We start from the raw sequence: 27929 nt of genomic DNA, 5'->3' as shown, positions 1-27929 counted from the left end.
GCCGCTCCACCGCTTTACCGCTCCACCGCCCACCGCCCACCGTCCACCGTCCACCGCCTACCGCCTACTGCCCTGCTTCCACCTGAACCAGGAGTGCGACTTGATGTAGGGCGCCGCCTTGGAGTCGATGGCCAGGTTGACGGCGCGCAGGATGTCGACGTAGCCTCCCCACGAGACCCTCTCGGTGAGGGAGGGGAGCTTCACAATGGCGTTCCTCAAAATTTCGACAATTTGCAGGTAAGTCAAATTAGGGTTGATAGACCTAACGATGGAGGCGATTGCAGCCACGTGCGGAGATGCCATGGAAGTGCCATTGAGCTTCCGATAGTTATTCATAGGCGTGGTAGAATATATATTAGTCCCCGGAGCAGCCAACTGGCAATAAATATTACTGTAAAAGGAGTTAACAGAGAGGGAGTAGCTCTCATCTAGGTCTCTCTTCAAATTCGCAACAGCGATTACATTGTTGTGCGTTTTAGACAAGATGGGAGGGTACCTATGATTAACGGCGAGGTCGCATTTGGCAATGTCCGGTTTGGAGAGCTTATCATGTGCACAGTTGCTGGCCGAGACGAAGAAAAGAATTCCCAGAGATCGTAGGTGCTCCACAGACGCATTAAAGATATTGCTATACTCGTCAAATGAAAAGCTACCATTAATCATATGTGCCTGTCTGCTTATGCAGTAGTCAATGCATTTGAACCATGTCCCCTAGTCGTCCCAGCTTGTGTTGATCTAGTGCCTTACATATGACTAGCTTAGAGTGCCCATCTACCCCCACTATACCTATGCCATTATTCCCAACGGCGGAAATGATTCCAGAGACATGTGTTCCGTGGTAATTATCATCCATAGGATCTCCACTGTTGTTTACAAAATTGGCTCCATACACATCGTCCACGACTCCGTTGCTATCATCGTCCACTCCTTTTCTTCCGTGCAGCTCTTTCACATTCACATCTATGTTGTTCCTCAAGTCGGGGTGGTTGTAATCGATCCCGCTGTCAATTACGCAGATTTTGGTTACGCTCACTCGGTTTGCGTTTATAAGATCCTGCGTTTCGTCTAGCCTGGCGAGGTCCAACCCCCACTGCAGGTTCCTGTACTCATCGTTGAATTTGTACCCCTTGGTGGTTTTGCTCCCCGCCAGGTGGGCTTCCTCCCTGTGGAGGGCCGCCTCCGACAGGAGGTCATCATCGTCATCGAAGGGGCTGCCACTGCTAGCGGCGTGGCTGGGGGGGGACTCCCCGCTTGGAACCTCCAACATGGTGCTGCGGAGTTTACCCCAATTGACGCTACTCTCCCCACGCCTGACCGCATCCTTTACAGATGCAAGGCTCACGTCGTCCGCCCCCACGAGCTTGTCAGATTCTATCAACGCCCCCTTCCTCTCCAGCAGGCTAATGTACTCTGCCAACTCCTCATCCGTCATGTCGCTGTTCAAATCGATTATCATCGATTTTAGATTCTTCAGATTGGATAGCTTCCCTTTGCTCTGGATGAAGCTCACCACGTCTTCTTGAAGGAGAGACTCCTCGAAGAAGGAGGGACTCGTGGCGTGGTTCTCACTCACAATTAAGCGTAACGACTTTTTATTTTTCCCAGGTGACTCTTTTTTTTCTGCTCTTTTTTGGGGGCTATTCCGTAGGTTATTAGGCTCCTTCGAGGGGGTTTCCTGCTGGTCTTGGAGCTTCTGCAGCTCCTCTTTAGGGGCGTCCCTATCAGGATTATACGCATTCGCATCTGCCTCCACATCTGAAACGCTCATGTTGCTGCTCTCCAAAATGGTTTCTACCTTCTGTAGGAAGCGCAACTCGCTTATAATTTTATGCACATCATCCTTTTCCTTCTTGCCCTCATTCGGCAGGATGTCCCCTGCGAGGGTTCGCTTGATTACCAGTTGGATTACCCAGGGGCACAGGAGGAGCGCTGCTCTTCGCGTCAGCACCATTGCGCTGCTGTGCAGGAGTTACCACGGGGGGGTGCAGCGAGAGCTGTTTGTTATAGGTGGACCGCTTATCAGCTAGGCGGGTTGGCGGCAAACGTTCGTGCGGCAGACGTTCGTGCGGCAGACGTACGTGCTGCTCCTCCAGCGCGAAGATTTCCAGTTCGCCTGTCACGCTCCTACACACGTTCGCGCCGCGGTTAGGAAGCGAAGCGCAGCAAACGGGGGAACGCAAAAAAAAGGAAAAAAAAAAGTCAAAATAAATTTGCGGTGAAGTCCGCGCGGGTGTACGTACACATGGAGGAGCAACACAGGCGTATGTGCATGTATATGTGCATGCGTGTATATGCGCTTGTGTGTGCGCAGACAAGCGAGGGACTCCCTGGAGCGATATGCGCCGACCAGGTGGTGCCTCACACAAAGGGGGAAAAACGAACAAACAGAGGTAGCAAGCAACGCGGAGGTTCTCTCTCCTCAACAGTTGCCTTTCACTAAGAAAATATAAAATATACTAAAAATGACAGTCCTATTAAAAATTAAGTTTTGTGGCGTGTCAGGGGGGAAAGGCCAGGGCCGCGAAGTGCGTCTAAGTGGCGTTTCTTCCGTTCGTTCATTGGAGGTTGTCCACGTGAGGATAGCGACAGTGGTGATCGCAGTTGTGGAAGAAGTCAATGTGGTAAAAAAGGAGACAATTTATTTTGTTTATTTTTTTTTTTATTTTATTTTTTTTTTATTATTTACTATCTATTTTTTTTTTTTTTTTTTTTTTTTTTTCCACACAAAATTCACACCTCTTCTTCACAAAGCCGGAGTCGTTAAAACAATTTCGTGTAAGAAAAATGGAACGCTCAGACGGACCCCTCCCATTTGATTACGCACGTTTTTAACCCCTAGCACACTGCATCTACCTGATTCTTTTCCTTTAATGTCCGCAAGTGCTTCTACACTAAGGAGAGTGCACTTCCTCCCTGTGCGTAAATATCTAGACGCGGGAAATTACCATGTGCAAAGAAAAAAAAAAAAAAAAAAAAAAAAAAAAACAGTTGCATAAGACACTCTCAAGTTGGGCGTTCCCCGTGGGGCACTGGCACCCTAGTGTCGACGTTTCGCGTTTGACTCAACGGGGAAAGCGGTTCTGCGATTTTCCCCACGTCGATTCCTTTTTTTTTTTTTTTTTTTTTTTTTCTTCCTCTCTAAGGTCGACTCTCTCTCCTTCCGCGCACCGCAGATGTTGGCGCTGGTGTGCATTTTCCGGTCGGCGGAAAAATTTCCGTTTTTGCGTCTTTCCTCCCGTTTGCGTCTTTCGCCCATTTTTAAATTAAGGGGGGTCATCGTCCGCGACTGGGTACGGGGTGGTCAATTCCCTCCATTTTTGCCCCCCTTCCAACTCCGTTTTTTTTTCCACTGCGGTTAAAAAATTCTTTTTTTTTTTTTTTTTTTTTCCCGCTCCGTTGTGTGGGGGCCATACGACACGGCAGCATCGGTTGTTAGTAGTTCTCTTTAAGCAGCAAAAAAAATATAAAAAAAAAAACAAAGCAAAACAAAACAGCCAGCGGAGTTGGCCCCCCCTCATACCCCATAGTGCACATTTTACCAAAGCGGGAAAAATTTAATTGTAAGTTTGTTGCTGCCCCCCTGCGGGGTGCGCGGAGAAGCGGCAACGGGTGTTTCGGCAACGGTCGTTTCGCCCCCTCCAAGGGGGAAACTGCCAACTGGGGGTTCCGCGTCGGGAAATTACGTCCCCTTTGTTGCTTGGCTAGCTAGCTAGCTAGCTAGCTATTTTTTTTTTTTTTTTTTTTTTTTTTTTCTACCTTCTGCTGATCACTGGGTGAGTAATGAAAGGGCAGTCCACCCAGCGCGACTGCCTTGTCCAAAATTGCGCCGAACGGGGAGCAGCCCTCACAACGAGGGGAAGACCCCCGTTAAAACATATTTTTACACCTTCTTTTCGAAAAAAAAAAGAAACACCTTTTGACGCACCTGGGCCGAGAACACGTTGAGTGACTGCATCACTCGACTAAGAGGAGTTGCCACGTCTGGCGGTTATGTACCTCCATAACTTAGCCTCTTACCGTTTCGGCAAAAAAAGGAAGACCATTTCGCCTTCCCTCTGGGGGTTACAAAATGGAAATGCGTTTTTACGGCCCCCTTTGTCACTCCGTGGGGGACAAGTCCCACTGCTCATCTGCACTTGCGTGAATAACACTTTATTGCGTCCACCGCGGTTTCCCCAACTGGAAACGGGGGAAAGGAGCGGATGGCCATCTCCTCCGCTTTCTTCATTAGCCACTCACTATCCGAGAGAGCGGTACTCCCCATCACAAATGACCGGTTAGCGATTGGTCTGGAAGGTTGACGCGTGGGCCTGGTGGGACTCCGCCACGGGGGGGGGCAAAACAAAGAGTCATGTCTCTGCACATGGGTTTCTCACCTTGCAGCCGTGGTGGCCACCGTGATGATCGCCTCGACGGAGCAACCATTCCTCCCCAAAGGGACGCACTCCCCTTTCACGCAAGCAACTAAGATTGAGGGTCATTCTCACCGCGCTTGACCGGTCACCGCTTCGTACGTACCTGCAGCATGCACGCGGAACGCTCCTCGCATGAGACGTAGAAATTAAAAGGAAGCGATAAAGCAGTTCTCGAATGAGAAAAGAAGCATCAACTGTGCGCCGACGTAAAAGGGACCCTGGAAATGGTGGCTACTGCCCAGCGACGCGGTCACACCAGAAGGGGTTAAAAAGTTATACGTTTGGGAAAGGAAAAAAAAAAAATAAATAAAATAAAATAAAATAAATTTTGCTCTTTCCAACCAGTGGAGGGGAAATAACCCCGAGGAGTTTACTCCCACGAAACATTGCTCTGCAGAATACCATCTGTCCCCCTCCCCGCCAAGTTCGTTTCGCGTCATTTACGTAGGGCTTCACATCATTTGCGTAGGGCTTCTTCCCCCCCCTCCGCGCGACCCCGAGTGGGGGGCATTTTTCCCCTCCCCCCAAAAATGACTTCCCATTTTTGTAGCGGCGATCCAAAGGTATCACTCATAGCAGCTGCCCGTTGAACCGCCACCTGACAGGTGAGCTTATTTTATTTTTTATTTTTATTTTTTTTTTTCTTCATTTCACTTCGTCCTGCTTTGAACGACGTTTCGCTGGTCTGAGCGACTTCGCCTTGGCTTGCGTCGCCGTTGGTTAATTTACATTTTTTTTTCTTCCCCTTTTGTGTGGTAACTTTTTTTTTTTTTTTTCTGTCCCTTTTCGAGCCTACTCCCCCACCCCCGAAGAGCCATCTGCCCCTTTCGAACGATGGTGAGCAATGACGGCTTTGCCAGTGGGTACAACGTGGGTAACGCGGGCAACGTGACCAGCGTGAACAGCGTTGGCAACGTTGGCAACGTTGGCAGCGTTGGCGGCGCGAATGGCGGTGTTGGGGGCGGCGGGGCGAGTGGCAGCGCTGCAGGGAGCGTGAGCGGCGTCAACAGTGCCGCTGGGCTGGGCGCGCGGGGCGGCGCCTACCGCCACAGCACGAATGAGAGCAGCGCCAGCAGAGGTGCTGCGGGGAGGAACGCCGCGAGGGGGAACCCCAATCAGGGCGGTCCCGGTCAGAGTAACCCTAGCCAAGGCAACCCTAACCAGAGCAACCCTAGTCAAGGCAACCCCAGTCAAGGCAACCCCAGTCAAGGTAACCCCAGTCAAGGCAACCCTAACCAGAGTAACCCCAACCAGGGCATGGCCAACGTGAGTACCCCCAGCCAGGGTGGACCGCCACTCACCACCGCAGCAGCTCCCCCGAACAGCGTGGCGCAGGGAATGGCTCCAGGCAGTGCTGCCGCTAACGCTACCATTACCGCTACCGCTGTCACTGGAGGCGGACACCCCGCCCCCCAACACCAGGGAGCACAGGGAGCATCGTCCAGCCACGGCGCCGCTCCCCCTTCAAGCGCGCGCAACGTGAAGAGCGGCAGTTCCGTGAGTGGCATGAGCAGCGCCGCTGCGAGTAGCGGTGTGGGTCCGCACGGCCAACAGAGCGAGCACGCTCAGAACGAAGTCAGCAGCGGGGGTGGAAGCGGGAATGGCGGCGTGAACAGCGGCGGGAGTGGAAGCGGGAATGGCAGCCAGGCGAACAAACCAGCCAGCGCGCGCAACGCGCCCCCAACGGATGACGAGGAGAAGAGGAAAGTGTACCAACTGGTGTTCGACCTGTGCTACTCAGATAAGAGGGAGAGTGCATTACTAGAGCTGTCTAGAAAAAGAGAAACCTACCACGACATTGCACCGGTGCTGTGGAATTCCTTTGGAACAATAACAACGTTGCTTCAAGAGATCGTTTCTATATATCCCCAGCTGTCACCTCCCTTACTAACCACATCATCATCCAACCGCGTATGCAACTCGTTGGCACTCCTCCAGTGTGTCGCTTCGCACCCCGAGACCAAGCAGCACTTCCTAAACGCACACATCCCTTTGTTCCTATATCCTTTTCTAAACGCAGAATCAAAAAATAGACCGTTTGAATATCTACGCCTAACTTCTTTAGGGGTTATTGGTGCATTAGTTAAGGTCGATAACCCCGACGTAATTAATTTTTTATTGCAGACGGAGATCATCCCACTGTGCTTACGTATTATGGAGACTGGCAGTGAGCTGTCCAAAACAGTGGCCACCTTCATCGTTCAGAAGATCCTAATCGACGAATTAGGTCTCAACTACATCTGTGCCACTCCGGTGAGATTCTATGCCGTCTCTACGGTCCTTTCTAATATGGTAAATTCCCTCGTAGAGAATCCCTCCTCTAGACTGTTAAAGCACATTGTGAGGTGTTACCTACGGCTGTCCGAAAATCCCAAGGCCTTGAAGGCACTTAGGGAGTGCCTCCCCGAATCGCTGCGACATGTGCACAAGGCTTTTATTCCGTGCCTCAAGGAGGACCCCTACACCAAGAAGTGGCTGCTGCAGCTGCTCTACAATATTAACAGCGAGGATGTCCTGCACGGCCATGCTGGCGGGCATGCTGGCGGTCATGTTGGCGGCCATGTTGGAAGCCATGTTGGAAGCCACACCGCTAGCCACGCCGCTAACCACGCCGCTACCCACGCGGGAGCACACGGCGGCGTGGGCGGGGCACACCCTGGGGCGAGACAGGGTCTGCACAGTGCCGGCGCTTCGAAGGGCACCTATACGGGAGTGAGCATTCCGGCCAGCATGAGCGAGGGTTCCTCCGCTGACCCGTCGCGTGGTGGTCATGTTGGTGGGGCGCATCCCACTGGAGGCCTCGTCTCCAGCAGCGGCAACTCCTTTAAGGACAAGGTGCACATGGGCAGTGCGAGCAACCCCAACGTTAGCAGCAAAGCTGGCACGGTTAAGGCGATGGCCAGCGCGAGCGCGGCACCCTCTAGCGCGGCAGCGAGTGCACTGGGTAATGCTCCCCCGAGCGGCAATGCCATGAGCAGCGCTGCGAATGGCGTGAATAGCGCGAATGGCGCAGCCGGAGTGACGAACAACCCCAGCAGCGGCAGCAACGGGACAAACGTCCCCGGCGCACACGAGGGAAGTAGCACTGCGAACAGCGCAGGAAAGGCTGGCAGCAATGGGAAGACTGGCAGCAATGGGAAGACTGGAAGCAATGGGAAAGCTGGCAGCAATGGGAAGACTGGAAGCAATGGGAAAGCTGGAAGCAATGGGAAAGCTGGAAGCAATGGGAAAGCTGGAAGCAATGGAGGCAGTGCCAACAACAACGGAAGCAACGCAGCCAGCGGACCCAATCATTAAGTGTCGATTGTTTCTTCCTCCCGTAAGGGGGGAGGCCCCGTCCTGCCGCGAGTTCATTCGAGCGGACGTAGGACGCATCCCGCGGGGAAGAGGCAGCATCTTTTTCTCTGCCCAGGGGAGGTACACACGAATGCGTTAATGCTGTGGGTACCTCCACACATATCACACGAAGTGTGGGAGTTTTATTTTATTTTTTTTTTTATTTTTTTGAATTTTTTCGTTTATTGTTCCATCTGCGGAGTGCCGCTTAGCCGCTTTGCCGTTTTGCTTTTTTTTTTTTCCTTTTATCGTCGAGAATTGCAAAATGGGTTATCCAACCCCTTTTAGCGGAGTTTTTTTTGCAAATTTTGGCGATAAAAAAAACGCTAACCATGATGTGTGCATGCCCTCCGTGGAGATCCCCTCCTCCGAGAGGCAGTTCACTGGAGTATCCCCATCTATTTGGTGAAAGAGAAGATCATTTTGCTTTATTCCCCGGTGAGTGAATTCCTCTGGGGCGAAGCGGACAATCCGCGTGGGGGTGGACGCCCCCTTTTTCGCCTGAACAAGTCAGGTTGTTCAGGTAAAAAAAGGTGGAAAAAGGCGTCCCTCCGTTTGTTACTTTTTTTTTTTCGTCACACAGAGTGGACCCCGCGTGGGGGCAGCTTAACTGGCTAACTCCATTTACGGGGGGCACGCAACATGGACGATTCGACAAGGTATAGACAGTTTTATGGGGCAAATGGGCGATCGTTGGGGAAAAAAAAAGAAGAAAAAATGCGTGCACATGTATACGTACACATGTATACGTACACATGTATACGCACACATATATACGTACACATATATACGCACACATATATACGCACACATATATACGCACACATGTATCATACCCGGTTAACCACGACGCTGACCGCGCCGCTTCGCCGCTTCACCGCTTGGCCGCTTCTCCCCCGCTACACCTTCACCGAGGTGAGTATCTCCTCCATGATGGGGTCGATCTCCTTCTTGCTGAGCGCGGCGTCGCAGAGCGCGAGCGCAGTCTCCATGTCGAGCACGCGGCAGACGAACAAAATCAAGTGGAAGTCGGAGCACCTGTGCATGCCGTTGGTGCCCCTCTCCAGCTTGGGGCTGGCGAAGTACTCCTTCACGTCGTAGGCAGTGGGCGAGTGCAGCCGATTTTCCCTAGGGAAGTGGAAGTTTTTAAAAAGGGACCTAACCACCTTAGGAGCAGATTCATTAATTCGAACAATAAACCAGTCCGTATCAAATTTATTGGTTTCTTTTCCTCCTTCTAGGATGAGAGGAAGAAGCTCGTTGCGCACGGGGTTCCTCAGCTGTATATGGGAAGGATCCGTTTGCGTCGAGTCCACCAGGGAGGATCTAATTAATGCCATCCCCATATCCGACACCATGAATGCATTGGTCACTGGTTCGTTACTTAACATAGGATCTGGAGATATTGTGCAGGTGATAAAATTAGAAACGCTATAATTTGTATAGTGCATGTTTTTCTTCAAATTGGCTAGCTGCAAATTGGCTATCTGCACCACTTCCTCCGATGTTAGGTGTTCCTTCCTTGGCAGATGTGTAAAGATCCAACCGATTCGTTCTAAACCTAATCGGTTGGCAATCACATCTACAGAGGGGAGAAAGTCATCGGGGAGCAGCTTAACCTTATCTACCTCATTTATCTGTGGGGGTTCGTAAATACATTCGCATACCGCTCGAATGCCCAGAGTGTAATGAGGGTCTTCCCTGTAGTAGCCATACATCCAACCAACTCTCTGCTCGCACATGCTCCCATTGGTGTACCAATACTGCACGAAGTTTTTCACCTCCTCTACATTCATAAGTTCGAGGTGGTCCACATGGCGATACTCCTGGTGCTTTAGGGTCACGCTCAAGGGGATCTTAATGAACCTGCCCTTCGTTAGAAAAACAGATTGGTAGGTCAGGTTGAGTGGGAGGTCCGTCGTGTTGTATTCCCTCATTTTTAGGAAGTGGTCAAACGATTTGAAGTTCGCCTGGTTTTCGCCCGTCCCCTGGGTGATCTGCTCCTTTCCCTTGTTGGTTTTTCCCTCCTCCTCTTTTTTTCCCTTTTGGGGGGTTAGCCGGTCCTCTCGGGGAGGCTGGCCAAGCCCATCTAGGCCGCTACCCCCCCCCGCGTTCGTCTGCTCGAACCCCTTTACCTTCTTCGCACCCCCTGCATTACACTCATTGGGGGTACCCCCCTTATCGCTCTTCCACTTGGCACTCCCCCCTGTAGATCCATCACCATCCAACCGCTTCCCACCACTCGCGCTCGGCTTCTTCACCTCGCCCTTCAAAAGAAGTACACACCCATGCGTAATGTTACACTGTTCGAGCAGCGCCCCATTGTCTGTCAACGGGACGTTGGGTTCTTCTTGCAAAAAAAGCAGCTGCTCCTCCACCGGCACATTTAGCAGTTCCTCAATTTTGCTTTTCAAATCGGTCAGCCTTTGGTCACGGTTAATTTCGATGCGATAGATTCCTACTTCGCACCTGAGGCGTACGACGATGGTGCTCATCGTTCGTTGAGGGCGCGGTGGGGACTGCTCAGGTGGTACTTCTCCAGTGGTACGGCTCACGCAGTGCCTCGATCCTTCTATGCGCCCCTCCCGTGGTGCCTCGCTTCTGTCCTCACTGGAAGACCCTCTCCTCTATAGGCATGCGTACATACATGCGTACGTATATGCATCCGTATATGCATACGTACATGCGTACATTCATGCAAACGCTCATGCGCCTCTCGTGCGTCCGCGCGGGCAGCCCCTCTTGGCCATATACCTGCACGTATCCGCACGTCCACACCTCGCACTTTTTTTTTTTTTTTCTCTTTCACTCCCTCTCTTTACTCTTCTGCCAATTGAGCGTGTGAACCTTTGAAGCTGCCTCCCTTCGCTTCCCCAACTGAATACGTAGTAACAGAAAAAAAAAAAAAAAAAAAAAAATCGGAGAAGCGTAGTTTGCAGAGATATCGCTGCCGGTGCGCACCCCTTCCCCTGTACGTTCGCATGACGGATGGGGGGTGGGGCAGGCGATCATTTTTTTTTTTTTTTTTTTTTTTCTTCTTTATTTTTTCCGGTCCTCCAGTCGGTTCGTAAAGGAGTTTGGCTCCCCAACCGGAGTGATCACCGCCGCACTCATCACATCGGTGTGTTTTTCTTTTTTTTTTTTTTCTCTCCAACCCGCTGCGAACAAATGAATCAAATACGAACGCCAAATGGGTGAAGCAGTGGGACTGCCCCCTCCCCACACCTGTACCTCACTTCATATCACATCGCACATGTTAAAAATGGGAAAGAGAGTCTCAATCGACGCGGCTCATATGATTGGTTCTTTAGCTGGTGGACCAGGAATGGCGGGAAGAAGGGCAGTCGGGCAGGTTACCCCTTTTTTGTATCTCTTTACGTTTGTGCGCACGTCTACACAGAGGACTCTTGGCACGCCTTTGCGTACATCACCGGGGGGAGACTAAACGCACGTAGTTAGGTGCACCGTTGGGGGAATCCGTGGTGGCCACCCGAGGAGAAGCACCCCAGATCGTCCTCTCCACTCGCAGCTTACGTGTCTTCTTCACTACCTAGGAGGGCGGTACACCAGGTTGTTGCAGCAGCAGTTTGTACCGGCACCACCCACTCATGGGGGAGATCCTCCCTACCCGTTCGCAGACGTACATATAGCTAAGCGGATAACCCGATTTAGCGTAGATCATTTTCGGTGGCAAAAAATGTTAATAAAAATAAAATGCCCTTTTGTGAGTAGTCTTTCTTTTCTTTACTGTTGCTTTTTCCTGCGAGAGTCGGGTCGGTTCATCATGGGCACTGCTTTGTCTCGCTTTCCCAAGAGGGGGCAATCCGTGCCAGCACATTTAACCGTGTGGAGAGGGGCGGTGTTTTCCCCGTTTGTGTACCCTCCAGGGTTGGACGTACGCTGTCCCGCGTCGGAAGGGAAGCAAAGGCGAGGCGGATTACGTTCGAACGTACGTAAGGGGATCACACCTCCCATACGTCTGCCATTAGGGTAGTCACAAGTTAGGCATGTAATGGCGGGAAGAATCATGGATGAAGAAAAAAAAAAAAAAAAAAAAACATGTCTGCCCAGCGTAGCCGCTCCTTGTACTTATAAACCTCCACAGGGGAACGACTTTTCCACAACAGAGTACCTTGCGGGAAGTTCGCCCCCTTCGGTGTAGCGTCATTACCGCTATGTTTTCTGTTAACAAATTGGTGTAGCTTTTTTTTTTTTTTTTTTTTTTCCCATCTGTCCAATTTGCTCACCTTGGCGCACGCGGAACGGTTCATTCTGATTTACAACCGACACGGGGGGGTGGCAAGCTGACTGACACGTTAGGTGGTACATTACGCGGGTACTTTATGATGGCCCCTTACGATGCCACTTTAGGGTGACGCTCCCCGTTCAACTGCGCCCTTCCAGCTGGCGCACCTCTGTGTAGATGGCCGTCCTACCCCCCGCCGAGCTACGCTCAGCCACGCCGAGCCCCGCGGGGCTTCCTATCGAGCAAGCTGCATCCGCTTCGCCGCCATACGCCTGAGGGTAGTTAGAGGAAAGAACCTCCGTGCCACTCATCGCGCGGTCAGTCCGCAGCTAAAGCAGCAGGTCCCCACCAGCTTACCAGCGAGCAACTTGGCGGGGAAAATAAAAAAGAGTCGGCGGGACGGAGCACTTTTCCGCGTGTCGAAATGGGCACTTGGGAAAACTTGGCGAAAGCTTTTAAAAGGAAAAAAAACTTCATCTTGTGCAATTTCCCCCGTTTAACTGCAACATAAGCGAGTCGGCGATCGATCGAGGGGCGCTTCACCCGTCCGCTAACGGCACGCGCGCCAGGCTGCCCAACCCTCTTGCCGGTAATTTCTGGCCCGCGATTGTTAACGCGCGCGCGAGTTTTTTTTTTTTTTTTTTTTCACTCTGCCGTTATGCATCCCCTCGTGCATATGCATATGCATGTACATACAAACGCGCGTACGTGCGTAACTACGTGAATTCATTTGTATAGCATCTCCCGAGCGAACTGCTCGCGCGCCATGCGTTCCTTCCTCTTGGCGAGTCACTCGCACGTGAGTCCCCGCCTGGCACAGCTCTACTGTCGCTTCTTTTTTTTTTGTTCCCTTAGCCCTCGTGTTGTCATCGCGTTGCTATCGCTCTGCCCTCGCTCTGCCATCCTGCTGCTTTCCTGCTGCGGCCGCGCATCTACCCTGCGCCTTTGCACATAGGTAGGAGTGCCTGCCCTGAAACGTAAACCCCTCGCACGCTCAGCTACATCCAGCAGCCATACCGATAGCCTCATCGACAGCCATATGGGCAGCCATATCTGCAGCCATATCTGCAGGCACACTCCTAGGCATCTACACTGGCGCACATAGTAACGCCCCATTAGAGCGGCCCCCCCTTTTTCTTCTTTTTTTTAAGTCCGGGGAGATTTACCCGTAGTCCAAATAGTCACTCGCATCTGAGGGGGGAGGTTCGCCAGAGGAGCACTCATGAGTGGATGCCCTCACCACCCCGGTGCGTACTAACCTTCAGACGTTGTGCCCACTGGCGTGCCCCTCTTGCGGAGAAGCACCTCGAAGAATAGGGCGTGACTGGTGAGGAACAACACTGCAGGGAGCTCCAACGAGAGGAGCGGCACTGACTAGCCATTTTATGAAAAGGGAAGCCCCGCGTGGCCCTCCAGGAGAAGCAAGCAAAGTAAAGCAGTCGAAATAAAGCACATCACAGCGAAGCAGCCCCTACGTCGAGACCCCCTTGCAATTTGTTCCTCCTCCCCTTTGTCGCTACATCCACCAGGCAGTGTGTCTCCACTGGGATTCGTTCGTATGCAGAGCCTGCGGGAAGACTTCCCCGTTTAACTGCCCCTTTGAATCTGTGCGGCTGGCTTTGCGTCTGTCCGCCGTCGCATCTCTTTAAGTGCCCACCCGTGGGGCAGCTTTAACCGCATCCACGTGGTGGTCGTTGCGCGGGATTCCACTCCTGTAGATACTCTCCCCCTTGTTGAGCGGCCCCCTTGTTGAGCGGCCCCCTTGTTAAGCGGCCCCCGTTTCGATTTTGCCTCTGCCGTACTGCCTGTGCGTTCTTCGCAGGGGAGGAGACTACCACCAGTCCGCCGCGCTCACACCGCTTTGCTGCGATCACACCGCTTTGCCGCTCTGCCGCTCTGCCTCTCCACCGCCGCACCCCTCCCCCGCTCTGCGATGATAACGAAGCGGGAGAAGGAGAAGGCCACCTTTGAGTGCATCGAAATGAGTGACATAAGGAGGCTGCCCCAGTCAGAAGAGAAAGAAAACTCAGATGAGGAAAAAATCAGCCTCGATGACCTGAGCGTGTGTTCCCCGAGCAAGCTACACAGGCAGGCCCAGTTGACGGAGGACGAGGAGGAGGAGCAGGAGAAGCTAATCCACTCGAAGCTATACGAAAGCATGAGCAATGTGAATAGCAATTTAGAAAAGAAGGACACCCACTGGTTCGACGGCGTCGATGAGGAGGAGGAGGTGGACGACCCGGCGGAGGCAAACCATGCTGAGTGTGCAAACCGCTCCACCGGTGGTGGGAGTGGCGAGCGGGGCAACGCGGCCCACCTTGTGCATAGATTTCCCAACCTGCTCCTAATTGGGGGAGACGGCCGGCCCAGCGGCGGTAACAGCAGTGGTAACGGCAGCGGTAACCACCGTGGCAACCCCCTGGGCAGCTCCCCCCACAGGGAAAAGCAACCGCCACCGTCAAAGCACCTGAACCGTTCAGGCGATTGTGAAAGAATTGAAACAATTGAAACAGTTGAAAGGGCAGCCGATCAGACCCACTCACGTGGAAGTAACCCCCTTTGCAGCGAACTGGGGAAGGACAGCCCATCCGAAAGGACAAAGGAAAACACACAGGTGAAGCAACATGCAGGAGAGAGCGAATTGGTGAAGTGGAGGAGATATAACTCCTCAGATGAGGAGAGGGAGAAGGTGCAACCGGGTGGAACCCCCGCCAATCTGGCAAACGAACGTTTAGAGGAAGTGCCCGGGGGGGAAGACACCAAAGGGGGGGTGTCCAATCAGAGTGGCCACAGTGATGGGAGCGGCAGCAACGTTGGAGGAAGCACCTCTGCTATGCCGTGTACTCTCTCCAAGGGAGAAGCGCCACAAAGCGATTATGCTACGTGTTCAAAGCAAACGAGTCGTCGACTGGGGGGAAGCCCCCCGGGAAAGGCAAACAGAAGTTACAAACACAGCGTAGACGAACCGGGAGGACCTTACTCCCTTCCGTTGCTCCACACCAGTAATGCAACCAGTGATGATGAGGACGACTCTCCTTTACGGGAGTTAGCGGCAGATGGTTGGGCAGCCTCACGCGTTGGCACTTCCCATAGGGAGAGGGAGAAGCATCACCACGGGGGGGCCGCCAACAACTTGACGAGGATCATTAGCCGGATAGAGGAGTCAGTCCAGGAGAAGAAGACCAAAGGGGGGGCAGTCATCGAGGGAAGTGCAGGTGAGGGAAGTGGAGGGGAAGGAAGCGCAGGGGAGGGCAGCCACCGCGACGGAAGCGGCAGTGATGGACGGGGCCGCACCCCCGCGAGCCCACCCATCCGGTTGACCCCTACCGATTCGCACAAGGCGAAGAGAAGCGGCACCCCCAAGTACACGCTTAGGAAGTGCGGCTCCCAGAGTTACTCAAATCAAGTGGGGCCATCCGCCGCCAGGGGGGCAGACCACGCCATGGGGGCGGACAGCGCCATGGGGGTAGACAACCACATGGGGGATCCACTCAGCAGAAAATCCCTCAGCAGCAGCAACGTTTATGGCCAAGGAGCGAACGAGGAGGAAGACCGCTGTGTGCAGAATTACGCCCATCAGAAGAGACCAATCGAGCAGAGCCAACGGGGGAGGGACCCCCACAGTGACGAGGCGCACCGACATGCCTATCGAGCCGGCGCGAACGGGTTAAACGGGGAGGGGAACGTGGAGGGTGGCGGCGTAATTGGTGAGCTGCCAAGCCGCCCCGAGGCGAACTTCACTTCGTCGATAAGGGATGCCCCCGCGGAGAGCTACAAACGGGGTTCCCCCCCCAGAAGAGTAACATCCAATAGAGTGTCCCCCAGCAGAGGAACACCCAATAGAGTGTCCCCCAATAGAGTGTCCCCCAATAGAGTGCCACCCAATAGAGTCCCCCCCAGCAGGACGCGCAAGAAAGAGTTGGAAGAGCCCAGGCCCGTCATGGACGACACGCACTTCCACGTCAACCCCATCAAGATAAACGACGCAAATCTGGAGAAGTGCTTCCACGCCATTAAGGATTTGTGTAATTTGGAGGACGGGCAGAGGGGGAGCAGCCCCAGTGATTTCAGGAGCAGCCCAAGGGGTCGGTGGAACAGCCCCGGCGATCGATGGAACAGCCCCACCGATCGGAGGAATGTATCCCTTTGCAGTGAGCGCCTGGATCGGCGCCTTGGGGCGAGGGACTGTGAGGGGGGCCGGCGGTGGAGCGAAGCCCCCGAGCGAAGGGACCACCGCAGTTGGAAGTACGCCGCTGCTGAGGAGGCCGCTGCTGAGGAGGCCGCTGCCGGGGACGCCGCTGCTGAAGACGCCGCTGCTGAAGACGCCGCTGCCGATGACGCCCCCGAGCAGAACGTGTGCAAGTCGAGTGACGTGAATTTGTATGAAAATAACTTCAAGTGCCTCTCGCAGACCCCCCCGGATGTGTACCGCTTCTTCTGCAAGGAGAAGCAGCCGTGGGGGGGAGGCGGCCCCCCCGTTGAGCGGGGCGGCCATGCAGTTCAGCGCGACGAGCGGAAGGGGGACCCCTCCTCCACTAACGCCAACGCGGTTGGCGGCACTACCGCCAGCGCGGCCGATGGCACTACCGCTATCGCGGCCGCTAACGCTGCCGACGCTGCCGACACCGCCGCCGCCTCCCCCGGGAAGGTGAAGCGGCGGATAATCGACTGCAAAAACGAGCGCCTCAAGTGGGGGACGACGCAAGTGATAATCGACATAGATGACACGATCCGGTCGAGCGGCGGCTACAAGTTCTTCAACTACGCCCTGGGGGGCGTGGACGCGCAGTACCAGCGAGGAGAGACCTACCCAGGCTCCTTCCAGTTCGTCTTCGAACTAGCAATGAATAAGTTGTGCGCAGAAGCCAAGCCCCTGTTGCTGTCTGTACTGACTGCTAGAATACCCCAAGTGCCCATAACAGAGGACTCCTTTTTAAATAAAAAATTTAATGAAGTGGCCGAGAGGAGAGGAATCAAAAGCTGGGGAATTGATTGCGACAATAAGATTTTGTATTCCACCTTAAAGGAGTGGGTGTGGAATGAAACGAGAGGAGAAAAGAAATTCGTCAATTTTAAGCACCTCCATAAGTATGTCCTGCAGCAGAACTCCCTCGTGAGGTACATTTGGATTGGAGACACGGGGGATATGGATAAGCAGGCAGGTGAAATGATGATTAGGACTTACCCCCAACGGATGAAGGCTGTGTTTTTGCATCACGTGAAGGGGAAAGATGATAATACGTTGCTTCCAAGTGATTACTTTATTAAGTCGGTTCCCATTTTCTTCTTTCGCACATACATCGGTGCTGCTACGAAGGCACACGCGTATAACCTGATTGACAAGAAGGGCCTGACGAGGGTCCTCGTGCAGGCTGTGCTGGACTTAGAGAAGAGCAAGGCCCCTGCTAGCTCCTCCAAATGGGAGGACCTCATCAAGGATATCATTTTGAGTGACGCCATGGACGAGCTGGACAAGTACAACGCGGAGACCGTCAACCGGACCAAGAAGATCATCGCGCAGCGCATGCGAGAGATTTCCGAGCGCAAGCTGCACTTCATCAGTTAGGGGGGGGGGCGGCGTGAATCAGCGGTGAGAGCGGCGTGGATGAGCGGCGTGCCGCGTGAGCAGTCATCCCGCCAGGGAGGCGCTCCCCCCATCGACCTGTTCACCTCGCACTGACGAAGCAACGCTTAATTTGAAACGTTTCATCTTAAGAAGCAATTGTGTGCATCCATACAGAGTGATGTTTTTTTTTTATTTTTTTTTTTTTTTTTGGGTCCCCGAAGCTCGGCGGGGGCTGCGCAAACCCATTGATTCGCGCGGCCAGTGGCCTTTTTTCCCAACCACACAACATCAAACGGTGGAAATGTAAAGCGGTGGTGCCCAGGGCAGACCCATGCAAGGAGTGTTTCGCGTGGCGATGACTCCCGCGCCGTTCGCAGTTCGCCGTTCGCAGTTCGCCGCATGCGCCTGCAAAGGGGAAAAAAAAAAAAAAAAAAAAAAAAAAACACATACGTACATTCATACGTACGAACGAACGGGCAAACATACATGCGTGCCTATATGTAAATTTATTGGTACATTTATGCTCCCATATTTATGTACCCTACGAGTGCATGCGTGAGGTATTCCCCCCGGGAGGAGTCCCCCCTTTTAATCACTTGTGCGCGCGCCGAACTGGGCAGTGTGTCAGCCGCGAACGTGGTGGAAAAAGAGAGAAGGCCACAGGGGGGAAGCTCACCGCGGGACGAGGCAACACTGCCATCTTTGCTTCCACGTGAAGAAGAGCTCTACTGAGTGGAGGTGACCGTCCGCCTCTTCCCAGTAGGAGTCCTTGCCCCTTCAGCAATTGGTCCGCCGCCTATCGCCCCAATGGAACTGGCCTCCAAGTCGAACCAGGTGTACCTGCTGGTTAAGATGTTAGTCCCCCAGATGAGCAGAGAGTCATCCCGGGAGGGAGGTGGCACCAAAAGCGGTGAACTTTTCCCCCCACGTGCAGTTACGCTGCGTGTAGTTATGCTGCGTGGCGTCCAGCTCCTCACATTGCGCTTCCTACATCCCACTGCTCAAACGCCGCTTCTACCCCCCCGCAGAGCCAACCTGGTGAACGTGAACGCCGTGAGCCACGTGAAAGCGGCCCTGAAGCTGATCATCTTCGACCTCTTCGGGCTGACCATGCTGCTGAGGGTCCATTTCAAAATGCTGAAGGTGGCGCAGAGCAACCGCTTCTTCGTCCTGCGCACGGGGCTGAGGTAGGCTAGAGGGAGCTCCATAGCGGTTTGGAGAGCGGTTAGAGGGTGCATTGGAGAGACATCCCAGGGAGACCGTCCGCTCGTACGTCTGCTGCGACGTCTGCTGCTACGTTTGCTACTACGTTTACTGCTACGCCCGCTTCTAACCCCCCCGCAGGCAGCTGAACCTCCTGCTGTACGCCATGCAGCCCAGCCAGACGACTCCCCACCAGTTCTCCCTGAAGGTGCTGAAGATATCGACCTTCCTGCCCAACTTGGCACAGCGGAGCGGCGGCCAAGCGGCATCACAGCGATGAGGTAACGACGAAGTGGTGACGAAGCGGTAACGACGCTTGACGAACCGGCGGCAGTTCCCTTGGAGTGCGCCCCACGGGAGAAACGGCAAGGCGAACGAGTCGGCACCTACACACAGGTGTGTGGTAACTACATGCAGGAGCGTGCCAACTATATACCAATGCGTGGCGCGGAAAATGTTGTGGAGCCCGTCAAAGTGGTGCACACGAGGTGAGCATGGCAGGGAAAAAAAAAAAAAAAAAAAAAAAAAGGAAAAGGAAAAGGAAAAGGAAAAGGTGTGCATATAAGAAGCGTGGCAAATATGCTCGCATTAACGCAGCTTCGCAACGCTTTGCAACGATTTGCAAATATGCACACATTAACGCTGCTTCGCAACGCTACGCGCCCAGGAGAAGCAGCGCCAGCACGCAAAGCACCGCCCGACCGAAAAAGGAAGCAGACCCACCGCTGCGCTCCTCGCGCTCAGTAACCGTAGTGGAGGAGAAGTTATGCTTGGAGTGCTCCCCCCTGTCGTGATTGGACTTGACAAACTTATCGTAACTTTCGTTCATATACACATTCATCATGAGCGTATCTGAGCCATCATTTGCCTGACATGTGCAGGTAAAACTGATTTCTTCATTTGTCACGGGGACTTTTGCAAATCTGCTCATTTCATCCCCCAAGCTGTTTAACTTCTGACCGAAAAGGGTCTCTATGTTAACCACTTTATATTTGTCTGCCTCCCATTTACGACTAACGTTGAATCGTTCTTCCAATTTATTTTTATCATTTTGAATGTCCCCTTTTTTTATGTACACCTGATCGAAGCACCCCTCCGGTTGGATGGTGTAGTTGACAGGGCACAGCAGAGCGATGGTGTCTCCCCCCTTCGGGTAGCTATCGCACACCTTAACGTTGTTCCGATTCATATTGCTGAAGGTTGTGATGGCAGTCGTTTCCCTATAATCATCGTTGAAGTCACATCCAGGGGTCTTCCTAACTACCCCCTTGGAGATATGCACCTTCAGTGTCTTCTTCACCACCCTATTCCCATCATCCATATAGCAGTAACATTCGAAGTGTCGGTTCATAAGGACCACTGGGGGTACTGTAAACTGTGCAGTGTAAACATTATTTACGTACTTACTTACCATGCTGTATGCTCCCCTCACGTAGTCCCTCAAGAGAAATACATTCCTATTTATAATGACGTGCTCGAAACAGAAGAGCTTCTTATCGAAATATTCCTTTTCGCGGGCACACATGTTTTGCATTTCTCTGTTGAAGGTGTAGGGACACGTGTACACCACCGTGTCTCCTGGGGCTACGTTCAACAGGAAGACGCTCTTGGCCGAGCTGGACAGGTCCACGTGGCGCTTCGACATGGCCACTTGCAGCCAGGTGAGCAGCACCCAGCTTAGCAGCACCGCCGCCACCCGACCGGGTCCCCTCGCGGGCCTCATCGTTGGGGGGGAAGCGGTGAAAGAAGCGGCGGAAGCGGCGCCAGAAGCGAAGCTGGAGGTGCCTCTACGCGGGGGTACCTCTACGTAACCACGCGGCCTGCGAAGGGGGCAACAATGAGGGGGATCTGGTGGGGCGGCACGCAAAGGCACTCCTTCCCGCTTGGGCCCAACTTACGCTGCGCTTTGCAGGTCGAGGGACACGTTAGGACACGGTCAACAGGGGGAGCAGCCGCTTCAACAGGGGCAGCGATCCAAGCAAGTTGCGCCAATCTGACGCGCTAATAAAAACGAGTGAGTCTGGAAGGTCAAGCGAATGGAGCCAATCTGAAACGCCGAGCACGTCGTAAAAGTCCAGCTCGTCCAGACAGATGAGCATGTTCTGGAGGGGTGAACAAGCTTTCGTGCGTGGTGGGTCTCCCCTGGGACGAGTGGGGGAGGGGTTCAAAAGGGGGCAGTCGTCCGAATGGTGTGTCTTAAGGGGGAGTCTCCTTTTTTTGTGGTTTCACCGTTTGGTGGTCACTTCGGTTTTGTCTCCTTCGCTATGATGGGCTTCGCTATGATGAGCTTTGCAATGTTCGCTTCGCTTCTCTTTTCTCTCTTTCCTTTCGTTTTTTTTTTTCCCCCCCGGTGCTCACCCACACAGCTGTGGGGCGCCGCCAAAACAAAAGGGTCAGTGTTGGGCGCGCACTGCACATGCATGCGGCAAGGCGGTGCCACTGCGAAAGGGGTAAGCTGTCGCGAGCGGGGGGCCCAAGTGGGGTCTTCTCCTGCTGAGCGTTTCAGCTGAGCGCTTCTGCTGAGAGGGGCAGCGGTGAGAGAGACGTATGTACGCACGCAGTGGTAGGGAGACTGGCAGGCACAAACACACCCCTCCACACATGCGCTTTACAGGTGAAGGTACAACCATACACGTTACATGCAACGTGATTCTCTCCCCCTTTTGCATGCGCTTGCGGGGGGTCACTCTGCTCACCTGAGGGGGGAACATCCAAAGTGGGGATGCAAACGCAAAGTCACATGCTCGCGAAAAAAAATTTGCGAGAAACTCTTCGGAGTGCCTCTCGTATGTTTGCTTCAGCCTCCAAGGCGAAGTGATGCGATGGGCAAGCGGGTGTGCAGCTTTTTTCTGTTGGTCGCGCTCGTCCTCGCCGCGTTCCCAATTTGACGCGTTCCAATTTGCCGCGCTCCAAATTGCCGCTCTCCAAATTGCCGCTCTCCCTGTTCGTCTGCTTCTCTCTTCTGAACATGTGCAGGTAAAATTGACGGGTTGCCAACTTTCTCTTCTGGGGGGGGATCCAAAAAGGGGAAAAAAAAAAAAAAAAAAAAAAAAGCACTAAGGGGAGTTAATTTTCGCCGGGTGGTTAAAGCGAACCGGGGGGACTCAAGTCGGTTAAGCATAAGGTACACGTTTCGTTCTCCTTTTCCTCGCGCCCGGTGAGGCATCGTAACCCTTTCTGGACACGCGAAGTGGGGTTGGCCCGAGTGTGTGTGTGCTTCACCTCGCCCTTCCCCTGCGCATCAGCTTCTTTGCCAACCTGGTCATCGTCCCATTTGGCACTTTTCCCATTGGCCCATCGGTTCACCCCGCCCATTTCGCACGCTCTCCCCCCCGTCGACACAAGACTGCCGTTTGATCTCCCAGAATAAAAAAAAAAAAAAAAGAATCTCATTCATAAAGTCTCCTGCGAGCATCTCCATCTCGCTGGCATCCCAGGAAGAGTTCCCCTTCCGCGATTCATGCAAAAAAAGTGACAAAAAAAAGAAAAAAAAAAACTTAACACAATGCAGAGTGGGTAATTCCACGCGAGCGAAAAGGTGGTTTCCCTGGAAAGGCTTCAACTCTGTTCTGTTTTTTTTTTTTTTTTTTTTTTTCACCCCTTTTTACATTGCCGCACATGTGAGCATAAGTCCGCACGTAGGTTTGCATACTGATGTGTGGTGATACGACAGGGCGCAGGCAGGAAGGCACAGTCGCTCCCCTCCTACAAACAGAAAAGTGCCGCTTCACGTGCGTCCTCCCCGCTGGTGTACTCACCCCAGGGAAGCCAGATTGCATTTAAATTTTTTTTTTTCCCTACCTTTCGTTCCTGCGGGGAATACCTCATGGTGACATGTCCCGTCGATCCTGCTGAGGCACTTCCCCTATCTGAACACACACGAGGGTGTAAGTAGACACGTGTCTTTGAGAAGTTGTGTGTGTGGGGGGGGAAACCCCTTTTGTTTTTTTCGTTTGCGGCGAATCCATCGTCAGCGTGGTGGGCTGCCGCGTTGAGTGAGCAGCGAGCACTCGAAGGTGGGTCTCCGGGGAAGCACCTTCGTCGGAAGCATCGTCCGAAGCATCGTCCGAAGCACCATCCGAAGCACCATCCGAAGCACCACCCGAAGCACCACCCGAAGCTGCTGCGCCATGCTGCACGTGTCCCTCCTGCGAGACGTGGAGAGGCGCGCGCTGCGGCGCCGGAGGGACGGGCGGCCCCAGGAGAGCAGCCACCCCACGCAGAAGGACACCGAAGAGCTAAACGAAATCGTAAAGGAGTTGCCAAAGTTGCACGAGCGAAACGATACGGAAGTGATCTCCGCTTTGGTAACCAGCTTCCTGGAGAGAAACCCCAAGAGTATCCCTGCGTATGAATCGTTCAGCAGGTTTTACTTAAAGATAGGGGACTACAAGTCTGCCCTGAACCTGCTGTATGCCGCCCTGTATCTGGACCATTCGAATGAGAAGCTGGCTAGCTTGCTGAGGCTGTGTGAGGAGCGCCAGGTGAGCCGGGAGGCGAGGATCCCCGCCAAGTACAAGGAGCGCATCTGCTACCCGGAGAGGCGCGCCGAGGTTGGCGGTGAAAGCGGTGAGATGGGCGGTGAGATAGGGGGTGGGATGGTCGGTGGAAGCGATGATAGCGGTGATGAGGACAGCGTTGGAGGAAGCGACGAGAGCGACGGTGAAAGCGGCCATGGGGAAAGCCACTCACAAAGTGATCCGCAAACTGATCCGCAAACTGATCCGCAGAGTGACCCGCGAACTGCCCCGCAGAGTGATCCGCGAACTGCCCCGCAGAGTGATCGGCGAACTGCCCCGCAGAGTGATCGGCGAACCGCCCAGCAAACTGATCGGCGCCCGGCGAAGGCGCGCGTGGCGCTGGCCAAGCGGGACATGGAGCCGGGCGAAGTGGTCCTGCAAGTCAAGCCGCTAATACTAACGCAGCACATCTTCTGCAACCGATACGTCTACCCAACCTGCTACCACTGCCTGAGGGAAAGGAGCCTATCAAAAAAATGCTACAGCTGTCCAGTGAACCCCCATACATGCACACACATCTTTTGCAGTTGGAAGTGCTTAGCGCAGAACATGAAGGTGCACCGAGAGGAGTGTCCCATCATGCCTACCATCACCGCTGCAGCGAAGGAAGCTAACCTAATGCTGCATGTTGTTCTGCACATATTTCGTGTCCTCATCAAAGTAAAAATAGATAAGGAGTACAAGGAAAAGGAGAAGCACATCATAAAGGAAATTTTCTTAAACGAATCCTTTTATGATCTTGTGAGGGTCACCCAAGTGGAGCTATTCAACTCGCTTAACACGCTAGCGAACAGAATCATTTTGGAGTTTCCCCCGTCTTTTTATTTACATCTAAAGCAGAGGGAACTTGTAGAATTCATGCTGATCGTGTGGCAGTACTCCCTCTCCGTTAGGTACTACTCTCCCTCTTCCATTGTTAAGCAAGCCAACCCGGAAACGACCTTCGGGTTGGCTTTCTCCCCGGAAGTAGCCAAACTGCACCACAGCTGTGTTCCCACGTGCTCATTTTACTACGACGAGGAGGGGGTTCTAACCGTCCGAGCGCTGTGCAACATCCCGCAAGGGGGCAAGCTCTGCATAAGTGTTCTCCCCGACCAGTATACCCCCCTCAATGTTAGAAAGAGCTTCCGGGGAATGGCTCGCGTCTTCAGCTGTGGGTGCATTAGGTGCACCGACGCGACGGAAAATAACTTGCACCTCAGGAGCGTGAAGTGCCCCCGGTGCATCGTGGGCTACATCTGCCCGATGAAGACGGAGGCGCTGCTCGAGGCGCTCAACAAGGAGAGTCGTACGGGCGACTCGCTCAGCAGGAGGGAGCTGCACGACGGAAGAGACGCCTCCAACGACGCCGCCAAAGACGCCACCAACCACGCCGCTAACCACTCCGCCAACCACGCCGCCGACCACGCGGAGCGGTGGCTGTGCTCAAACTGCGGGAAGCTGTCCCTCCAGGGTAACAAGCGGTGCGTGCGCCTGGAGAGGAGCATCCGCGCCCAGTACGAAGCCGCGGAGCGGCAGTACATGCAGGGGGACATCATCCAGGCCAAGAAGAAGCTCCTGCAAATACACACAGAAGTGCAGTACCTGCTGCACCCCAACCACCACATCATGTTCAACGTGCATACGTTGCTAGCCGGTCTGATGAGACAAGACCCTAATAGAGAGCTGCATAACTCGTTAGTCTTCCTACGCAAGGCAGTGATAGCAGCGGAGAATGTCCTCCCGGTGTGCTCCCTGGAGAAGGTCCACCTGTATGCACATCTGGCTCACTACACCTTCAGCTACTCGAATCATTGCAAGCTGTATATGAAGACGGGGGGGGTAGATGCAGAATCTGTTATTGAACCCATTTTTGCATCTATCTGGAATGCAGTGGTGACCACAGGGTATAACTCGACCCTCACCATTATGCTAACGCAACAGATGAGGACCTATGCCATCTGCTTCAATTTGTATAGCCCCTACCACGAGATGGAGTTTCACATTAACAGGAAGGAGGAGTTCAGTAGGTTCTACCACCAGGTGACGCAGAAAAAAAACGAGTCGCACAGGAAAATTAAAAAAGTGATGAAGGAGGATCCGTTCTACCCGATCTACATGGCATGTCAGTGCTTTGATATTGACTACAGAAAGGATACCTACATTTCGCGAATGTTTAAGCTCTTCAAAAATATGCAGTACGTTGGGAACGGGCAGAATGCACTCTCCATCGCTGCCTCCTTTGGAAATGTAAAACTGGTGAAGGTCCTCCTGAAGAAGAATTACTCTCCGTTTACTAAGAACGAGTTACATATGAATGCTCTCCTGCACATGGCCAGCTCCTTCCTTCCATCTGAAGAGACTAGCCACTACTCCAAGTACATCCCCATCTTGTTGCAAGAAATAGAGTCCCAGAAGTTGCAGCTCGACGAGTTTGAGGCCCACTACGCGGCGCTACTGCACGGGGGGGACTCTCCAAAAGGGGGAAGAGGAGGAGGCACCTCCATAATGCCCGCACAGCGGGGAGATAGCCATTCTTATGAGCGGAAAAACGAAACGGAGAGACCCTTCCCCTTTGGGGACCTCCTCCAGGATGAGGAGTTCACCTACGGACCGGCTAGCCGCCAAATAGACACCAACCAGAAAATCATCCTCACCATTCTTCTGAAGCATTTAGATGCGAAGCAGATGTGCAAGAGGAGGAAGTACCGGGACAAGCTGCGCTTCAACGAGCGGGTCAACCTCGCCGCTGCGCGAAGGCGCCGCAGGGACGTGGCGCACACGGCATATGTAATTCACAGTGCGAATGCGGCACATGGAATGCGCAGTACGCACGCGCTGATGTCCGCTCCTCCCCCCAGCCACGTCGGCACGACGAACGAGAGGGGGAAGTCCACTCATGAGGAGGCCAAAACGGGGGCAGATGAAAGCGACGGCACGGGGGGCAGCAGCGATTACCACATAACCGCGCAACGCAGAGGGGGAGACCCCTTCATAAGTGATGAACACGTGGACTCCTCAAACAGTGAAGACCTCCAGAAGGGGAAGAAAAAAACGAACCCTTTGAACCACGCGAGGGGAAGAAGCAACTCAGATGGAAGCACCTCCCCCATGTGCAGCAGCTTCGACTCGGGGAAGTCAGATGATGTCCTTAACAATAAGGTGAAGCACTACTACGTCCAGAAGATCCTCACAAAATCCATTTCGCATAGACTCCTAGGTTTTAATAATGCGCTCCACTATGCATGCACAAGAGGGAAGAGGCAACTAGCTAAGCAGCTCATCATGTGTGGACTGCCAGTGAAACTCCTAAACAGCGAAGGAAGCACAGCTCTGCATATGGCCTCCCTAAGTGGGCACGACGAAATAGTTAAGACGATACTAAACTACCACACCGATGTAGATGTGATGACGTCCCATGGAGAGACTCCCCTCATGTTGGCTGCATACGGTTTGCACCTCCAAGTGATAAAGACCTTGGTGGCACATGGAGCGGAAGTTTTTATAAAAAACGAAGACAATGCAACTGTGCTGCATTGCCTCGTGCAAGGGCTCCTACGGACACATACCATTTCGTATAATCATAAGGCTTATGATGATCACTTAGCAGCTGCCCCTGTTGGGGCGGGGTCATACATAAAGGGGGGAGCCCCTTCGAACGCCTTCTCCAGCGAAATGAGTCACCACCTCACTGCACATATCCCCCTCATCGAGGAGCTTCCAACAGACCTCTTAATTCTTCCCTTTAAATTATTGCATAGGATTAAGAAGGCCATCACCATTCTGAAGCTCCTCACCATGCACTGCCCACTGTACCTTTACGAAGTGAAAAATGCTAATGGGTATAACCCCTTTGAGATGTTGAAGGCCTCTTGGAGGAACGTGTGTGAGAGACGCATGTGCATGCTGGCAAACGCAGACTTGAAGCTGTCTGCCTTTAGCCATCGCCAGAGGAACATCGTCTCTCAGGGCTGGTCCCTCATCACGGCCCTCATCCATCGGATCCTCTCCACGCTGCGCCCCGACCGCTCGGTGCTCACCTCCATCTACGCGACCTTCCTGGGGGGGGAGGCACTCCAGCAGATAGAGGCAGTCCAGCCGGTGGAGGCACAGCAGAAAGAGACTTGCCCAACTGGGGAGGCTGCCCAACCGAAAGAGACTTGCCCAACTGGGGAGGCTGCCCAACCGAAAGAGACTTGCCCAACTGGGGAGGCTGCCCAACCGAAAGAGACCCCCCCAACGGGGGAGCCCAAACCTGCCGCGAGCGAACAGGCGGCGGTCGTCCCGAAGAAGGTGTGGCCGAAGAAGGCGAAGCTGCCCCCCCCTCCGAAGCGGCAGTAGGCGGTAAGAGAGGCGAACCGGGGGAAGCTCAACGTGTAACCGTAGACGGACGGATCATGCCATCAGTTAGGCGAAAAAAAGGAAGAAAAAGGGATGCCCATAAAGGGATGCCCATAAAGGGATGCCCATAAAGAGATGCCCATAAAGAGATGCCAATAAAGGGACCCCTCCGCCACCTGGCCACACCTCTGTGCGCACCTTGGCTATCCATTTTTGTTACCCAGAGGGGGGCAACACATCCGTGTGAAAGGGGGAGGAACCCACTCCCCTCGCCGTTGCAGCTAAGAGGCAGAGTGGTTAGCAAAACGGCTAGCATATCGGCT

General features: G+C 53.5%; 7 protein-coding genes across 7 annotated transcripts, besides 21 other annotated features; 4 read left to right on the top strand and 3 right to left on the bottom strand.

Moving 5' to 3' along the window:
* Positions 1-57: 57 nt before the first annotated feature.
* On the bottom strand, positions 58-2094 carry PVX_097935 (subtilisin-like protease precursor, putative; the record flags this gene model as incomplete). Its single annotated transcript, XM_001613197.1, has 2 exons — positions 704-2094; positions 58-669 (listed from the first exon to the last, which is right to left on the bottom strand). The coding sequence occupies exons 1-2, from the start codon at positions 1949-1951 to the stop codon at positions 58-60; spliced, it is 1860 nt and encodes a 619-aa protein (XP_001613247.1). The 5' UTR covers positions 1952-2094.
* Positions 2095-2640: 546 nt separating this feature from the next.
* Positions 2641-2733: a microsatellite.
* A 1504-nt stretch (positions 2734-4237) lies between these two features.
* Positions 4238-4257: a microsatellite.
* A 773-nt stretch (positions 4258-5030) lies between these two features.
* Positions 5031-5050: a microsatellite.
* A 717-nt stretch (positions 5051-5767) lies between these two features.
* Positions 5768-5789: a microsatellite.
* Positions 5790-5921: 132 nt separating this feature from the next.
* On the top strand, positions 5922-7712 carry PVX_097940 (cell differentiation protein rcd1, putative; the record flags this gene model as incomplete). The annotated part of the gene is made up of 1 exon (XM_001613198.1): positions 5922-7712. One exon carries the CDS (start codon positions 5922-5924, stop codon positions 7710-7712), a length of 1791 nt encoding a protein of 596 aa, XP_001613248.1.
* Positions 6204-6315: a microsatellite.
* Positions 6424-6454: a microsatellite.
* Positions 7713-8497: 785 nt separating the features above from the next.
* On the bottom strand, positions 8498-10246 carry PVX_097945 (hypothetical protein, conserved; the record flags this gene model as incomplete). Its single annotated transcript, XM_001613199.1, has 1 exon — positions 8498-10246. One exon carries the CDS (start codon positions 10244-10246, stop codon positions 8651-8653), a length of 1596 nt encoding a protein of 531 aa, XP_001613249.1. The 3' UTR covers positions 8498-8650.
* Positions 9216-9258: a microsatellite.
* Positions 9260-9288: a microsatellite.
* Positions 9327-9346: a microsatellite.
* Positions 10247-11163: 917 nt separating the features above from the next.
* Positions 11164-11331: a microsatellite.
* Positions 11332-13930: 2599 nt separating this feature from the next.
* Positions 13931-17563, top strand: PVX_097950 (hypothetical protein, conserved; the record flags this gene model as incomplete). Its single annotated transcript, XM_001613200.1, has 1 exon — positions 13931-17563. One exon carries the CDS (start codon positions 13931-13933, stop codon positions 17561-17563), a length of 3633 nt encoding a protein of 1210 aa, XP_001613250.1.
* Positions 17564-17589: 26 nt separating this feature from the next.
* Positions 17590-17637: a microsatellite.
* A 386-nt stretch (positions 17638-18023) lies between these two features.
* On the top strand, positions 18024-19268 carry PVX_097955 (hypothetical protein, conserved). Its single transcript, XM_001613201.1, has 3 exons — positions 18024-18417; positions 18592-18750; positions 18908-19268. Exons 1-3 carry the CDS (start codon positions 18371-18373, stop codon positions 19044-19046), a joined length of 345 nt encoding a protein of 114 aa, XP_001613251.1. The 5' UTR covers positions 18024-18370; the 3' UTR covers positions 19047-19268.
* Positions 18330-18354: a microsatellite.
* Positions 18525-18567: a microsatellite.
* A 153-nt stretch (positions 19269-19421) lies between the features above and the next one.
* On the bottom strand, positions 19422-20489 carry PVX_097960 (Pfs38, putative; the record flags this gene model as incomplete). The annotated part of the gene is made up of 1 exon (XM_001613202.1): positions 19422-20489. The coding sequence occupies one exon, from the start codon at positions 20487-20489 to the stop codon at positions 19422-19424; it is 1068 nt and encodes a 355-aa protein (XP_001613252.1).
* Positions 20490-20495: 6 nt separating this feature from the next.
* Positions 20496-20518: a microsatellite.
* Positions 20519-20673: 155 nt separating this feature from the next.
* Positions 20674-20700: a microsatellite.
* A 236-nt stretch (positions 20701-20936) lies between these two features.
* Positions 20937-20957: a microsatellite.
* A 244-nt stretch (positions 20958-21201) lies between these two features.
* Positions 21202-21263: a microsatellite.
* Positions 21264-22896: 1633 nt separating this feature from the next.
* PVX_097965 (hypothetical protein, conserved) lies at positions 22897-27606 on the top strand (the record flags this gene model as incomplete). The annotated part of the gene is made up of 1 exon (XM_001613203.1): positions 22897-27606. One exon carries the CDS (start codon positions 22897-22899, stop codon positions 27604-27606), a length of 4710 nt encoding a protein of 1569 aa, XP_001613253.1.
* Positions 24834-25008: a microsatellite.
* Positions 26133-26159: a microsatellite.
* Positions 26639-26725: a microsatellite.
* Positions 27119-27142: a microsatellite.
* Positions 27607-27929: the final 323 nt, after the last annotated feature.

The sequence above is a fragment of the Plasmodium vivax genome, chromosome 10 (assembly GCF_000002415.2).
Source record: "Plasmodium vivax chromosome 10, whole genome shotgun sequence".
Lineage (NCBI taxonomy): Eukaryota > Apicomplexa > Aconoidasida > Haemosporida > Plasmodiidae > Plasmodium > Plasmodium vivax.
Note: the sequence above shows the minus strand (reverse complement) of the source record. Positions and strands in the feature narration are given on the sequence as shown.